Source organism: Mirounga angustirostris, unplaced genomic scaffold (genome assembly GCF_029215605.1).
Source record: "Mirounga angustirostris isolate CCGP_5_RB_7025 unplaced genomic scaffold, mMirAng1.0.hap1 SCAF_2, whole genome shotgun sequence".
NCBI classification, from domain to species: Eukaryota; Metazoa; Chordata; class Mammalia; order Carnivora; family Phocidae; genus Mirounga; species Mirounga angustirostris.
Genome location: NW_026991710.1, coordinates 81,283,918 through 81,300,850, shown reverse-complemented (window position 1 = coordinate 81,300,850; position 16,933 = coordinate 81,283,918). Strand labels below are relative to the sequence as shown.

At 42.5% G+C, this 16,933-nt stretch overlaps 1 protein-coding gene across 1 annotated transcript; it reads left to right on the top strand.

The window, feature by feature from the left end:
• The first annotated feature begins 11,692 nt into the window (after positions 1 to 11,692).
• On the top strand, positions 11,693 to 15,830 carry LOC135363616 (rho GTPase-activating protein 20-like). The gene is made up of 3 exons (XM_064584841.1): positions 11,693 to 11,954; positions 13,339 to 13,500; positions 15,006 to 15,830. The coding sequence occupies exons 1-3, from the start codon at positions 11,913 to 11,915 to the stop codon at positions 15,117 to 15,119; spliced, it is 318 nt and encodes a 105-aa protein (XP_064440911.1). The 5' UTR covers positions 11,693 to 11,912; the 3' UTR covers positions 15,120 to 15,830.
• The last annotated feature ends 1,103 nt before the right edge of the window (positions 15,831 to 16,933 follow it).

The window sequence follows — 16,933 nt, the reverse complement described above, 5'->3', positions numbered from 1 at the left end:
AAGATGAGTGTTGCCCTCTGTAAGGTGTACACATGGAATCCATTTTCTAGCAAGAGTTAGGAGGTTCTTTCCTGATTCCGTGTTATAAGCACCGACTAGGAAGAGGGTGAGCACTTGTGGAGAGAGTGCTTAGACATTTCTAAACTTTTCTCTTCTTGAAGTTGACGGATCTTGGTGGAGAATGAGACTCTGCAACCTTGGCCTTGAAAATATCATGGCAAACTAACTGGACAATTGTCCTAAACTAGAAATGAATCTATCCTCAGGACCACAGTGAGTCTGCCATTAGACTCTCGACTTTTAGACAGTTAAGAAAAGGAAGAATGAAGCAATTGTGAGAGTAGCTTTCTTCCAGGGAGCACGCATACCCCGAGTGAGAAGACCTAGTTCTTTCCTAATATGTGTGCAAGAGCCCACCTGTTTGTGTTTTGATTGTTTCAGGCCTTTTCTTGCTAGAATTAAGAGCTAGCACTGTGCCTAAAACAAGCAACATGGGTATGTGTATTTCTGTCCAAGAAGCTAATAGGATTTAGGATGGTCTATAGCCAGACCCTGTCAGTTTGTGGTACTTTGCAAAAAAAGCACACATACAAAATAAGTTCCAGATGATACAAGGGAGCTTTATCTTCATTTCCACCACAGGCTAAGCTCTGCTTTTATGCCTCTAAGTTTTAGCGGGAGAAAATCCAAGCACCTGCTCCTGCGTGTGCAAGTCAATGGAGAGTCAGAGCCGAGCTCCGTGTGGGTCCCAGTTTGGGTATCTGTGAAGGAGGTGGGGGCTGAACTGAATTTTTTAACTACATATTTTCTCTAGAATATTTCCAATACATATTTTCTATAATATATACACATATTTTTTTTTTATCTCCCTAAGGACTTTCTGAGAAATATCCAAGGAAGTATATTTTTATCTGATCTCTATGACAAATGGCTCGGTGTTATTGATCAAGGCAACAAAGAGGAGATGATAACGGCAGCCCGGAGGTAACGATGCATAATTACTCTACTCTGGTCACATCTCCAAATAACACCCAACATACTATGAGGAAAACATTGGCTTACATTTTGCAGCTTTGCCCACTATAATCATGACCAACGCCAAAGAGTTTCAATTCTTCACGCCCATTGGGCCAGCTCAGAATAGAGGCACACTTTTGGGCTATTATTGTTCTTCTCCTGATCTTATTAATCTGGACTCCTTGGCCGTTTTACACCTTCTGGATCCATGAAACTGGTAGACAAAATTCCCTGGTCCAAGACAGATCAAGAGCAACAACTGCCAGGGCTATGACCTTAAAAGTCTGTCAGACATTTAACCAACCAGGCAAGTGTGTATCTGGCTCAGGAACTGAATTCAGTGCAACAATTTTGTGTACATCCATGCCTGGAACGCTGCTAGAGCGGGTTGTGTGCTAGATATACAAGGATGTATCCTGTTCCCTGTCTCTGTTTTTCCAACCTCCTAAGTGGAATCACTTGCCTAATTTAAAAGTGTGTTTTTCTGACCTTAGGCTTTTAGCCCAGCTGCCAAGAGCAAATGTTGTTCTCTTGCGATACCTTTTTGGAGTGCTATACAACATTGAGCAACATTCGTCATCCAATCAGATGAAAGCTTATAATTTATCCGTTTGTATAGCCCCATGCGTTCTTTACCACCTGATTCCGAAAGCTTGGAATTGGAAGACAACTTGATAAAAAAGGTAATGAGAGGTCTCATTCTTGTCCCCCAGGGGGTAGAATCCCTACTTTGAACCGGACATGTGCAGTAGTAACTCTGACGGATGGAACTTTGTGAAGTGCACATTTTCATTAGGCCCCTGTGGAATGGCAGAGTTCTTTATGCTACTCTGGCAGGGTCTGGAAAGGGGTGTCGTTAAACGGGAAACTCAGAGTGGTCGAGTCACTTCTTCCCGCTCCAGGAGACTAAACCTAGACTGACTAAAAAAGAGATAGAAGAGTCGTGTGATACGATAGAAAAGAACCTGGGCTTTGGAGCTTCACCAGTCAAGGTTCAACTCTCAGCCTAATCCCTGAGGGACTCGTAACCTTGGGCAAAGCCATGGTTTCCTCACTGCACAATGGCGACAACAGCCAGCTCCTCTGGTCATCACTGGCACATCCTGGGTGGCTTGGGCAATATGAGCCCCCATGCCTCCAAACACATTGGCCTTCCTCTGCCAATTGTGGCTCATCTAGAAAAGTACTCGGATACTATTTCACCTCTGCTACATCATACGGAAACTAGCAAGAGATTCCAGAATATCCTAATAAGATGACAGGTTTTCCCCAAGCTCACCAAGAGAGACAGTATGAGGCAAAGCAATGCGTGAGAATGGACTGAAGTTAGACAGACAGATACATTTTCTCTCCAGCTGTGTGGGTTTTCCCTCACAACCGCACCGAAATCCCTGCTTCCCAACTTTAAGATACTTCTTCATTTAAGAAATGGTTTTAAGTTTTTGTTCATACTTCATTAAGTTTCATAAGATGTTATACATCAGTTACAGCTCAATAAAACTGGAAACAAAATTTAAAAACAAAAAATAAGTAAACTTTAATAAGGTAGGCTACTTTGAAAATTATCCCAGTTTTATTTATTTTTTGATATGTATTTATTTAAGAGATGGAAAGAGAGAGCATGAGTGGGGCAGGGGCAGAGGAAGAGGGAGAGGGAGAAGCCCAAGCCGATTCCCCGCTGAACACGGAGCCCAAAGTTAGCTCCATGTGCGGCTGGATCTCACCACCATGACATCGTGATCTGCGCCGAAATCAAGAGTCAGACGCCCAACTGAGGGGCCCAGAAATTTATCCTAGGTTTAAAGATGTAACCACTGATCCCAAAATGTTAGCTCTTAAACTAGGCCACGCATTATAACTTTAGCCCACTGATGAGCAGTATTTTAAAATGTGTATCCAAAGTACACGGGAAAGTATCACTCTTTCTAAGTTATTTCAGAGAGAACTCTGGTTTCTATGTGTTTTGGGGTTTTTTTGTTTTTTCTTTAAACTTTTATTTATTTACTTGACTGAGAGAGACACAGCGAGAAATGGAACACAAGCAGGGGGAGTGGGAGACGGAGAAGCAGGCTTCACGCTGAGCAGGGAGCCTGATGTACGGCTGATCCCAGCACCCTGGGATTATGACCTGAGCCGAACGCAGACGCTTAACCGACTGAGCCACCCAGGCGCCCCTGGTTTCTACATATTTTTATCAACTCTGAATTTTTCTGAGAAGTCCTTCCCATTTTTTCTTAGATCCAAGGTCTGTATAGAAAATGTGATTTATAACTATGCCCTATGGAAAAGAGCACCCCATTCTTGTCTTTTTGTGTTACAGATTTGTCTTGTACAATTTCTCATTGAAAATTGCCTCAGGATATTTGGAGAAGACATCACTTCCCTCTTGGGCGAGAACTCAATGAGTCGTGGTAACAGCGAGAAGGCTGCAGGTACCGGGAGTAATTTAATTGGCTTTAGTGAGAAGCAGACAGCAAGGTTGCCAGGGGTCATGGGAGATGCTTAGACACAGCTGTTCTGGAGCCCAGAGCATCGCCAGGGCAAGGATTTCCATGGGCTCCTTCTTCTGAAGGCTGGCTCACAGTTCAAGGGAGGTTCCACACTGTTGTGAGACCAAAGAAAGGATAAGATGAGGTGTCTGACTTCAAGAAGTTTCTAGTGTAGATCATAAGGGCATTAGGACTCATCATGGTATGCTACAGTGTTTGGGAATTTTTTCTAACAAAATTTTAAATGGGTGCTATATATCTATATATATATATACAACACCATACATATATATGTAGTTATATATATATATATAATATATAATTAGATACTTATACTATATAAATATAACAATAATATATATATTTATGTATATTAGATGTGCTCTGGTTGAAGCCAGAGCAAGGGGCCTTTCTTCCCCTCCCTCCTCTTTTGGCTCAGGGGCTCTTGAGGCACCACAGGATTCCAGTGCCCTTTGAAACAGGTTGAAAAGAACTGGCATCATTGAGAAAAAAGGACTTGACTTGATGTCAAAAAACCTCTCCAGAGTGTAAATTCCTGTGCCCCCATTTACCAGCTATATTACCTTTGATCAGTTTTTTGGCTCAGCATCAGTTTATTGATCTCTAAAATGTAGATAAAATAATGTCTAAATCTTAGAATTGTGGTAAAGACTAAATAAGATGATGGATGGAATCCAAAAAAAGCCATTAATAGGACTAGGAGAAGTGCCCCTGAGACTAGAGCTAGTACGATTTGAGCCTAGCTAATCACAGCTACCTGGCAGCAGTCCACCTTAGAAGGTAGACTTTTGATTCAGAACCTGGAGACACGTATCATCAATCCCTCCATATTTCTGACATTTCTTGGTTTTATGATGCTTACCACATTGCTTTGAGGAAATCTTTACGAAAATACAAGTCATCAGGAATTAAGATGAGTCTGGGGCGCCTGGATGGCTTCCCTCCCTGCTCCGAGGGAAGCCTGCTTCTCCCTCTGCCCCTCCCCCTGTTTGTGTTCCCTCTCTCGCTGTCTCTCTCCCTCTGTCAAAATATAAATAAAATGTGTAAAAAAAAAAAAAAAAGGAAAAAGAAGGTTCAGCGTATTAAACAACAACTACTACTACTAGTACTCTCTCTTCTTCCTTAGACTCCGGTCGGAAGACTGTGAAAAACCATTTTTTCAGAGACAGGGCCTTTTGGTGGGGCTCCGGCACTTCCCAGCACACCCAGTGCACAGCCCCACCTTCCGCAAAGCCAGGACAGCTCTTTGGAGTTTCCCTCATGGATGTGTGTGATAAAGACAACTTGCCCTTCCCAATTCTGGTAGGTCATCTCCTTTTGGTCTTCTACAGCCCTCCTGAGGAGGGGAAACTCTGAGAGGCCACGTGTCCTCATCCAAATCTATACCCAAATGGAGAAGTCATTAGACAGCCCTTGGCTTTGGCTGAGAAGCTCTGTTACCGTTATTTCAAGGAACAGAATCTGACTTAGGTCCAGCAGAGTCGTGAGGCTAATACAACAGGAAAAGTCTTTCTTATCCATTCCACATGGGTCTTGTTTCCACAAAGACCCAACGAAGCCTGTTCAGATCAGTCAAAAAGGACTCTGTGTATGTGAGTCTCTGAGAGTCCACCTCATCTTCACACTCTCCCTTCATTGCCTTCCTGCACTCACATGAGTCTCAAGTCTCCTTCAGTGGAGTCTACTCAGTCTAACAACTGCAAACATCTGACATGAGCATGGACTCATCCTCTGGCAAATAGGAATCTGTTAATCCTAACAGAATATGTCAAATGAAAGCCACAGAGTTTGGCCTGTGTTATCTCAAACTGCTGTAGTGAATTGTCAGTGTGGACCTTCACTGAGTATTCGGTGTCTCTGCAAGCACTGTACGGGATGTAGGGAACGTTCTGCTAGCTAAGAAGAAATGTATCATATTAGCTACTTTGTTACCTGCTAGCTACTACCCCAGGTCCATGCATCACAGCAAATTTAGGAGCTAGCTAGGATTATCATCCTCCACACTTCCTAACCGATTCAGAAAAGCCTCAGTACAGGATGTATGTGCCCCAGCTCACACAATAGATAAGTAGCATAATAGACTTCAGATCCATTTTATTCCCTGAGTCCAGCCCTTATTAAGATTCTACACACCAGAGAGAGGACATGAAGATAGAGCAAAAGAGAATTTAAGACTCATGAGAAGGGAGGGTAATCAGAGAAAGAGAAGAGAGTTTCTGGGCCTGACTTTAAAAGAGGGAAGGAAATAGAACAAGTAGGAAAGGAGTATAGAGTCACTTAAAGAAAAATAAACAAATGGGAAATGAGTATTCGCTAAATAGACTTCCATATTTGGGGAAGAGCATCTACATAAGGGAATAATGAGAAAAGAATGGTAAAGTAGGAAACAGATGGTGATTCCGCAAAGGCCTTGAAGCATAGAAGTTTGATTTAAGAGTGGAAACTCAATGGAAAGGAAAATCTGATTAAAAGAACTGTTTAAATTGTTTCAGTGTATGACTGTAAAATGGATATTTGGGTAGAAAGTATATAGAGAGACACTGAAAAAAAAATAATCTAAATTGACTTTGGTCCTTCCCGCTCTAAAACAGTGTACCAGTACATTCCCCTCCTCTTTCAAAACGGAGGCAAGCTTGTGCTCTGCGTTTGTGGATATGAGATGCCATATACTTTTCTTTTCTTCCTACAGGGTATGCTTTCCTTTATTAATGAAAAAGGGCCCCTCACAGAAGGCATATTCAGAAACTCAGCCAATATAAAATCCTGCCATGTCCTAAAGGAAAAACTGAATTCTGGGGTCAAAGTGAACCCATACAGCGAATCTGTTCATGTGGTCGCATCCGTCTTAAAGGTAGGGAAGGTTCTAGCAGTGTCTACACACGAGTAACTGAAGCTATGACTGGAGTCCTTCATCAAGACTGCTCAAGAACAATAATGGGCATAATAGATTAAGAACCTGACAAGCTGAAAAACGCTTAACAAAATCAAAATTTAAGGAAGCGACTTTAGGAGTTAAAAGCCCCATGTGTTAGAAATACTTTCTGTTTTCACTACACACCGCCCTCCCCACCTTCACTCCTAAAGACTCCATGCAAAATACTAATACTGAAATGACTATTATTCATGATAATAAATTTCAAAATACACACCGATACATACACAGTTTACCCATGAAAACATCCTCACCACCCTCCTAATGAAGGCAAACTTTCCAAAAGAAATACAACAGGGAAAGAATTTAATCCATCCACCTTGGCACTTATGAACAGCTCTGAACAACCCTATGTTAACATAGTAATTACTACAGTCATAGAATGTCAGTCGCATATGGTCTTCCCTTGTCCCCCGTTAATGTTCGAAGATGTGATCAATAGCAAGGTCCAGAAATGACTTAGGTAACCACTCCTACACTGGGGCCATAGTGATATCCAGTAGTAATATACATACAGGCATCAGGAGACAGGAGAAGAATGATGCTACACTAGGTAGCAAGATGAGTGTTGCCCTCTGTAAGGTGCACACATGGAATCGATTTTCTAGCAAGACTTAGGAGGTTCTTTCCTGATTCCGTGTTATAAGCACTGACTAGGGAGAGGGTGAGCACTTGTGGGGAGAGTGCTTAGACATTTCTAATGTTTTCTCTTCCTGAAGTTGACGGATCTTGGTGGAGAATCAGACTCTGCAACCTTGGCCTTGATAATATCATGGCAAACTAACTGGACAATTGTCCTAAACTAGAAATGAATCTATCCTCAGGACCACAGTGAGTCTGCCATTAGACTCTCGACTTTTAGACAGTTAAGAAAAGGAAGAATGAAGCAATTGTGAGAGTAGCTTTCTTCCAGGGAGCACGCATACCCCGAGTGAGAAGACCTAGTTCTTTCCTAATATGTGTGCAAGAGCCCACCTGTTTGTGTTTTGATTGTTTCAGGCCTTTTCTTGCTAGAGTTAAGAGCTAGCACCTTGTCTAAAACAAGCAACATGGGTATGTGTATTTCTGTCCAGGAAGCTTATAGGATTTAGGATGGTCTATAGCCAGACCCTGTCAGTTTGTGGTACTTTGCAAAAAAAAAAGCACTCACACAAAATAAGTTCCAGATGATAGAAGGGAGCTTTATCTTCATTTCCACCACAGGCTAAGCTCTGCTTTTATGCCTCTAAGTTTTAGCGGGAGAAAATCCAAGCACCTGCTCCTGCATGTGCAAGTCAATGGAGAGTCAGAGCCGAACTCTGCGTGGGTCCCAGTTTGGGTATCTGTGAAGGAAGTGGGGGCTGAACTGAATTTTTTAACTACATATTTTCTCTGGAATATTTCCAATACATAGTTTCTATAGTTTATATTTATGTATATATATATATATATATATTTTTTTTTTTATCTCCCTAAGGATTTTCTTAGAAATATCCACGGAAGTATATTTTTATCTGAACTCTATGACAAATGGCTCGGTGTTATTGATCAAGGCAACAAAGAGGAGAAGATAACTGCAGCCCAGAGGTAATGATGCCATAATTACTCTACTCTGGTCACATCTCCAAAATACACCCAACATACTATTAGGAAAACATTGGCTTACGTTTTGCAGCTTTGCCCACTATAATCATGACCAACGCCAAAGAATTTCAATTCTTCACACCCATGGGGCCCAACTTCAGAATAGAGGCACGCTTTAGGGCTATTATTGTTCTTCTCCTGATCTTATTAATCTGGACTCCTTGGCCATTTGACACCTTCTGGATCCTTGAAACTGGTAGACAAAATTCCCTGGTTCAAGACACATGCAAGAACATCAACTGCCAGGGCTATGACCTTAAAAGTCTGTCAAACATTTAACTAACCAGAGAAGTGTTTATCTGGCTTAGGGACTGAATTCAGTGAAACAATTTTGTCTACATTCATGCCTGGAACTCTGCTAGAGCGGGTTGTGTGCTAGATATACAAGGATGTATCCTGTTCCCTGTCTCTGTTTTTCCAACCTCCTAAGTGGAATCACTTGCCTAATTTAAAAGTGTGTTTTTCTGACCTTAGGCTTTTAGCCCAGCTGCCAAGAGCAAATGTTGTTCTCTTGCGATACCTTTTTGGAGTGCTATACAACATTGAGCAACATTCCTCATCCAATCAGATGACAGCTTATAATTTATCCGTTTCTATAGCCCCAAGCGTTCTTTACCCACCTGATTCCGGCACCTTGGAATTGGAAGACAACTTGATAAGAAAGGTAATGAGAGCTCTCATTTTTGTCCCCCAGGGGGTAGAATCCCTACTTTGAACCGGACATGTGCAGTAGTAACTCTGACGGATGGAACTTTGTGAAGTGCAGATTTTCATTAGGCCCCTGTGGAGTGGCAGAGTTCTTTATCCTACTCTGGCGGGGTCTGGGAAGGGGTGTCGTTAAACGGGAAACTCGGAGCAGTCGAGTCACTTCTTCCCCCTCCAGGAGACTAAACACTAGACTGACTAAACGAGAGAGAGAAGAGTCATGTGATACGATAGGAAAGAACCTGGGTTTTGGAGCTTCACCAGTCAAGGTTCAACTCTCAGCCTAATCCCTGAGGGACTCGTAACCTTGGGCAAAGCCATGGTTTCCTCACTACACAATGGCGACAACAGCCAGCTCCTCCGGTCATCACTGGCACATCCTGGGTGGCTTGGGCAATATGAGCCCCCATGCCTCCAAACACATTGGCCTTCCTCTGCCAATTGTGGCTCATCTAGAAAAGTACTCGGCTACTATTTCACCTCTGCTCCGTCATATGGAAACTAGCAAGAGATTCCAGAATATCCTAATAAGATGACAGGTCTTCCCCAAGCTCACCCAGAGAGAGCCAGCATGAGGCAAAGCAATGCGTGAGAAGGGACTGAAGTTAGACAGACAGATACGTTTTCTCTCCTGCTGTGTGGGTTTTCCCTCACGACCCCACCAAAATCCCTGCTTCCCAACTTTATGATACTTCTTCATTTAAGAAATGGTTTTCTTAAGTTGTCGTTCATACTTTATAAAGTTTCATAAGATGGTATACATCAGTTACAGCTCAGTAAAACTGAAAACAAAATTTAAAAGCAAAAAATAAGTAAACTTTAATAAGGTAGGCTACTTTGAAAATTATCCTTGTTTAATTTATTTTTTGATATGTATTTATTTGAGAGAGGGAAAGAGAGAGCGTGAGCGGGGCAGGGGCAGAAGAAGAGGGAGAGGGAGAGGGAGAAGCCCAAGCCCATTCCCCGCTGAGCACGGAGCCCAAAGTTGGCTCCATGTGGGGCTGCTTCGCACCACCATGAGATCGTGATCTGCGCCACAATCAAGAGTCAGACGCCCAACTGAGGGGCCCCGAAATTTAACCTAGGCTTAAAGACATAACCACTGATCCCAAAATGTTAGCTCTTAAACTAGGCCACGCATTATAACTTTAGACCACGGATGGGCAGTATTTTAAAATGTGTACCCAAAGTACACAGGAAAGTATCACTCCTTCTAAGTTATTTCTGAGAGAACTCTGGTTTCTATGTGTTTCTGTTTCTTTGTGTTTTTTTTAAACTTTTATTTATTTACTTGACTGAGAGAGTCACAGCGAGAGAGGGAACACAAGCAGGGGGAGTGGGAGAGGGAGAAGCAGGCTTCCCGCTGAGCAGGGAGCCCGATGTAGGGCTGATCCCAGCACCCTGGGATTATGACCTGAGCCGAACGCAGACGCTTAACCGACTGAGCCACCCAGGCGCCCCTGGTTTCTACGTATTTTTATCAACTCTGAATTTTTCTGAGAAGTCCTTCCCATTTTTTCTTAGATCCAAGGTCTGTATACAAAATGTGATTTCTAATTATGCCCTATGGATAAGAGCACCCCATTCTTGTCTTTTTGTGTTACAGATTTGTCTTGTACAATTTCTCATTGAAAATTGCCTCAGGATATTTGGAGAAGACATCACTTCCCTCTTGGGCGAGAACTCAATGAGTCGTGGTAACAGCGAGAAGGCTGCAGGTACCGGGAGTAATTTAATTGGCTTTAGTGAGAAGCAGACAGCAATGTTGCCAGGGGTCATGGGAGATGTTCTGGAGCCCAGAGCATCGCCAGGGCAAGGATTTCCATGTGCTCCTTCTTCCGAAGGCTGGCTCACTGGTCAGGGGACGTTCCACACTGTTGTGAGACCAAAGAAAGGACAAGATGAGATGTCTGACTTAAAGAAGTTTCTAGTGTAGATCATAAGGGCATTAGGACACTTCATGGTATGCTACAGTGTTTGGGAATTTTTTCTAACAAAATTCTAAATGGGTTCTATATATATATATATATATACACACACATATATATATAACATCATACATATATATGTAGTTATATATACATAATATATAATTAGATACTTATTCTATATAAATATATAATCATAATATATATATTTATGTATATAAGATGTGCTCTGGTTGAAGCCAGAGCAAGGGGCCTTTCTTCCCCTCCCTCCTCTTTTGGCTCAGGGGCTCTTGAGGCACCACAGGAATCCAGTGCCCTTTGAAACGGGTTGAAAAGAACTGGCATCATTGAGAAAAAAGGACTTGACTTGATGTCAAACAACCTCTCCAGAGTGTAAATTCCTATGCCCCCATTTACCAGCTATATTATATTTGGCCAGTTATTCCAGCTCAGCATCAGTTTATTCATCTCTAAAATGTAGATAAAAATAATGTCTAAATCTTAGAATTGTGGTAAACACTCTATGAGATGATGGATGTAATCCTAGAAAAACCCTTTAATAAGAGTAGCAGAACTGCTCCTGACACCAGAGGTAGTATGATTTGAGCCTAGCTAATCACAGCTACCTGGCAGCAGTCCACCTTAGAAGGGAGACTTTCGATTCAGAACCTGGAGACACGTATCATCAATCCCTCCATATTTCTGACATTTCTTGGTTTTATGATGCTTACCACATTGCTTTGAGGAAATCTATAGGAAAATACAAGTCATTAGGAATTAAGATGAGCCTGGAGCACATGGGTGGCTCAGTTGTTAAGCGTCTGCCTTCAGCTCAGGTCATGATCCGGGGGTCCTGGAATCGACCCCCGCGTTGGGCTCCCTGCTCTGAGGGAAGCCTGCTTCTCCCTCTCCCCCTCCCCCTGCTTGTGTTCCCTCTCTCCTTGTCTCTCTCCCTCTGTCAAAATATGAATAAAATCTATAAAAAAAAAAAAAAAAAAAGGAAAAAGAAGGTTCAGCGTATTACACAACAACTACTACTACTAGTACTCTCTCTTCTTCTTAGACTCCGGCCGGAAGACTGTGAAAAGCCATTTTTTCAGAGACAGGGCCTTTTGGTGGGGCTCCCGCACTTGCCAGCTCACCCAGTGCACAGCCCCACCTTCCGCAAAGCCAGGACAGCTCTTTGGAGTTTCCCTCATGGATATCTGTGATAAAGACAACCTGCCCTTTCCAATTCTGGTAGGTCATCTCCTTTTGGTCTTCTATAGCCCTCCTGAGGAGCGGAAACTGAAAGGCCAAGCGTCCTCATCCAAATCTATCCCCAAATGGAGACGTCATTACATAGTCCCTGGCTTTGGAAGAGGAGCTCTGTTACTGTTATTTCAAAGAACAGAATCTGATTTAGGTCCAGCAGACTCATGAGGCAAATACAAAAGGAAAAGACATTCTTGTCCATTCCACTTCTGTCTTGTTTCCACAAAGACCCATGGAGGCCTGTTCAGATGAGTCAAAATGGACTCTGTGTATGTGAATCTCTGAGAGTCCACCTCATCTTCACACTCTCCCTTCATTGCCTTCCTCCTCACATGAGTCTCAAGTCTCCTTCAGCAGAGTCTACTCAGTCTAACAACTGCAAACATCTGACACGAGCATAGACTCATCCTCTGGCAAATAGGAATCTGTTAATCCTAACAGAGTATGTCAAATGAAAGCCACAGAGTTTGGCCCGTGTTATCTCAAACTGCTGTAGTGAATTGTCAGTGTGTACATTCACTGAGTATTCGGTATCTCTGCAAGTACTGTACGGGATGTAGGGAACGTTCCGCTAGCTATGAAGAAATATATCACCTTAGCTAGCATGTTACCTGCTAGCTACTACCCCAGGTCCATGCATCACAGCAAATTTAGGGGCTAGCTAGGATTATCATCCTCCGCACTGCCTAAACGAATCAGAAAAGCCTCAGTACAGGATGCGTGTGCCCCAGCTCACACAATAGATAAGTAGCATAATAGACTTCAGATCCGTTGGATTCCCTGAGTCCAGCCCTTATTAAGATTCTACACAGCAGGGAGAGGACATGAAGATACAGCAAAAGACAATGAAAGACTCATGAGAAGGGAGGGTAATCAGAGAAGGAGAAGAGAGTTTCTGAGCCTGACTTTAAAAGAGGGAAGGAAATAGAACAAGTAGGAAAGGAGTATAGAGTCACTTAAAGAGAAATAAACAAATGGGAAATGAGTATTTCCTAAATAGACTTCCATACTTGGGGAAGAGCATCTATGTAGGGAATAATGAGAAAGAAATGCTAAAGTAGGAAACAGATGGTGATTCCCCAAAGGCTTTGAAGCAGAGAAGTTTGATTTAAAAGTGGAAACTCAGTGGAAAGGAAAATCTGATTAAAAGAAGTGTTTAAAATGTTTCAGTGTATGACTGTAAAATAGATATTTCGGTAGAAAGTATATAGAGAGACACTGAAAAAAAAAAACAATCTAAATTGACTTTAGTCCTTCCAGCTCAAAAACAGTGTACCATTACATTCCCCTCCTCTTTCAAAACGGAGGCAAGCTTGTGCTCTGCGTTTGTGGATATGAGATGCCATATACTTTTCTTTTCTTCCTACAGGATATGCTTTCCTTTATTAATCAAAAAGGGCCACTCACAGAAGGCGTCTTCCGCAAATCAGCCAATATAAAATCCTGCAGAGTCCTAAAGAAAAAACTAAATTCTGGGGTCAAAGTGAACCCGTACAGCGAATCTGTTCATGTGGTCGCATCCGTCTTCAAGGTAGGGAAGGTTCTAGCATTATCCACACGTGAGTAACTGAAGCTATGATTGGTGTCCTTCATCATGACTGCTCAAGAACTGTAATGGGCATAACAGATTAAGAACCTGACAAGCTGAAAATGCTTGACAAAATCAAAATTTAAGGAAGCTACTTTAGGAGTTAAAAGCCCCATGTGTTAGAAATACTTTCTGTTTTCACTACACACCGCCCTCCCCACCTCCACTCCTGAAGACTCCATGCAAAATACTAATACTGAAATGACTACTAGTCATGATAATAAATTTCAAAATACGCACTGACACAAACACACTGTTTACCGAAACAGACATCCTCACCACCCTGCTAATGATGGCAAAGTTTCCAAAAGAAATGGAGCAGGGAAAAAATTTAATCCATCCACCTTGGCACTAATTAACAGCTCTGAACAACCCTATGTTAATGTAGTAATGAGTACAGTCTTTGAATCTCAGTCACATTTGGTCTTCCCTTGTCCCCCGTTAATGTTCGAAGATGTGATAAATAGCAAATGACTTAGGTAACCACTCCTACTCTGGGGCCATAGTGATATCCAGTAGTAATATACATGTAGGCATTGGGAGACAGGAGAAGAATGATGATACACTAGGTAGCAAGATGAGCGTTGCCCTCTGTAAGGTGCACACATGGAATCGATTTTTTAGCAAGAGTTAGGAGATTCCTTCCTGATTCTGTGTTATCAGCACCGACTAGGAAGAGGGTGTGCACTTGTGGGTATGGTGCTTAGACATTTCTAAAGTTTTCTCTTCCTGAAGTTGACGGATCTTGGTGGAGAATCAGACTCTGCAACCTTGGCCTTGATAATATCATGGCAAACTAACTGGACAATTGTCCTAAACTAGAAATGAATCTATCCTCAGGACCACAGTGAGTCTGCCATTAGACTCTCGACTTTTAGACAGTTAAGAAAAGGAAGAATGAAGCAATTGTGAGAGTAGCTTTCTTCCAGGGAGCACACCTACCCCGAGTGAGAAGACCTAGTTCTTTCCTAATATGTGTGCAAGAGCCCACCTGTTTGTGTTTTGATTGTTTCAGGACTTTTCTTGCTAGAATTAAGAGCTAGCACCTTGTCTAAAACAAGCAACATGGGTATGTGTATTTCTGTCCAGGAAGCTAATAGGATTTAGGATGGTCTATAGCCAGACCCTGTCAGTTTGTGGTACTTTGCAAAAAAAAAAGCACTCACACAAAATAAGTTCCAGATGATAGAAGGGAGCTTTATCTTCATTTCCACCACAGGCTAAGCTCTGCTTTTATGCCTCTAAGTTTTAGCGGGAGAAAATCCAAGCACCTGCTCCTGCGTGAGCAAGTCAATGGAAAGTCGAAGCCGAGCTCCGTGTGGGTCCCAGTTTGGGTATCTGTGAAGGAAGTGGGGGCTGAACTGAATTTTTTAACTACATATTTTCTCTGGAATATTTCCAATAAATATTTTCTATAATATATATACATATTTTTTTATCTCCATAAGGACTTTCTTAGAAATATCCAAGGAAGTATATTTTTATCCGATCTCTATGACAAATGGCTCAGTGTTATTGATCAAGGCAACAAAGAGGAGAAGATAACTGCAGCCCAGAGGTAATGATGCCATAATTACTCTACTCTGGTCACATCTCCAAAATACACCCAACATACTATCAGGAAAACATTGGCTTACGTTTTGCAGCTTTGCCTACTAAAATCATGACCAACGCCAAAGAGTTTCAATTCTTCACACCCATGGGGTCCAGCTTCAGAATAGAGGCATGCTTTAGGGCTATTATTGTTCTTCTCCTGATCTTATTAATGTGGACTCCTTGGCCATTTTACCCCTTCTGGATCCATGAAACTGGTAGACGAAATTCCCTGGTCCAAGACAGATGCTAGAGCATTGACTTCCAGGGCTATGACCTTAAAAGTCTGTGAAACATTTAACTAAGCAGAGAAGTTGTTATCTGGCTCAGGAACTGAATTCAGTGCAACAATTTTGTATACCTTCATGCCTGGAACTCTGCTAGAGCGGGTTGTGTGCTAGATATACAAGGATGTATCCTGTTCCCTGTCTCTGTTTTTCCAACCTCTTAAGTGGGATCACTTGCCTAATTTAAAAGTGTGTTTTTCTGACCTTAGGCTTTTAGCCCAGCTGCCAAGAGCAAATGTTGTTCTCTTGCGATACCTTTTTGGAGTGCTATACAACATTGAGCTACATTCCTCATCCAATCAGATGACAGCTTATAATTTATCCGTTTGTATAGCCCCAAGTGTTCTTTACCCACCTGATTCCGGCAGCTTGGAATTGGAAGACAACTTGATAAGAAAGGTAATGAGAGCTCTCATTTTTGTCCCCCAGGGGGTAGAATCCCTACTTTGAACCAGACAAGTGCAGTAGTAACTCTGACGGATGGAACTTTGTGAAGTGCACATTTTCATTAGGCCCCTGTGGAGTGGCAGAGTTCTTTATCCTACTCTGGCGGGGTCTGGGAAGGGGTGTCGTTAAACGGGAAACTCGGAGCAGTCGAGTCACTTCTTCCCCCTCCAGGAGACTAAACACTAGACTGACTAAACGAGAGAGAGAAGAGTCGTGTGATACGATAGGAAAGAACCTGGGCTTTGGAACTTCACCAGTCAAGGTTCAACTCTCAGCCTAATCCCTGAGGGACTCGTAACCTTGGGCAAAGCCATGGTTTTCTCACTACACAATGGCGACAACAGCCAGCTCCTCCGGTCATCACTGGCACATCCTGGGTGGCTTGGGCAATATGAGCCCCCATGCCTCCAAACACATTGGCCTTCCTCTGCCAATTGTGGCTCATCTAGAAAAGTACTCGGCTACTATTTCACCTCTGCTACGTCATATGGAAACTAGCAAGAGATTCCAGAATATCCTAATAAGATGACAGGTCTTCCCCAAGCTCACCCAGAGAGAGCCAGCATGAGGCAAAGCAATGCGTGAGAAGGGACTGAAGTTAGACAGACAGATACGTTTTCTCTCCAGCTGTGTGGGTTTTCCCTCACAACCCCACCAAAATCCCTGCTTCCCAACTTTATGATACTTCTTCATTTAAGAAATGGTTTTCTTAAGTTGTCGTTCATACTTTATAAAGTTTCATAAGATGGTATACATCAGTTACAGCTCAGTAAAACTGGAAACAAAATTTAAAAGCAAAAAATAAATAAACTTTAATAAGGTAGGCTACTTTGAAAATTATCCTAGTTTTATTTATTTTTTTGATATGTATTTATTTGAGAGAGGGAAAGAGAGAGTGTGAGAGGGGCAGGGGCAGAAGAAGAGGGAGAGGGAGAGGGAGAAGCCCAAGCCGATTCCCTGCTGAGCACGGAGCCCAAAGTTGGCTCCATGTGGAGCTGGATCTCACCACCATGAGATTGTGATCTGAGCCGAAATCAAGAGTCAGACGC

Bases quoted from the DNA above. Each gene is read 5' to 3' on its own strand.
- LOC135363616 (XM_064584841.1), top strand. From the start codon at position 11,913: ATGGATATCTGTGATAAAGACAACCTGCCCTTTCCAATTCTG. The intron at 11,955-13,338 runs GTAGGTCATCTC...TTCTTCCTACAG, and splicing joins ACCTGCCCTTTCCAATTCTG to GATATGCTTTCCTTTATTAA. The intron at 13,501-15,005 runs GTAGGGAAGGTT...TATCTCCATAAG, and splicing joins TGGTCGCATCCGTCTTCAAG to GACTTTCTTAGAAATATCCA.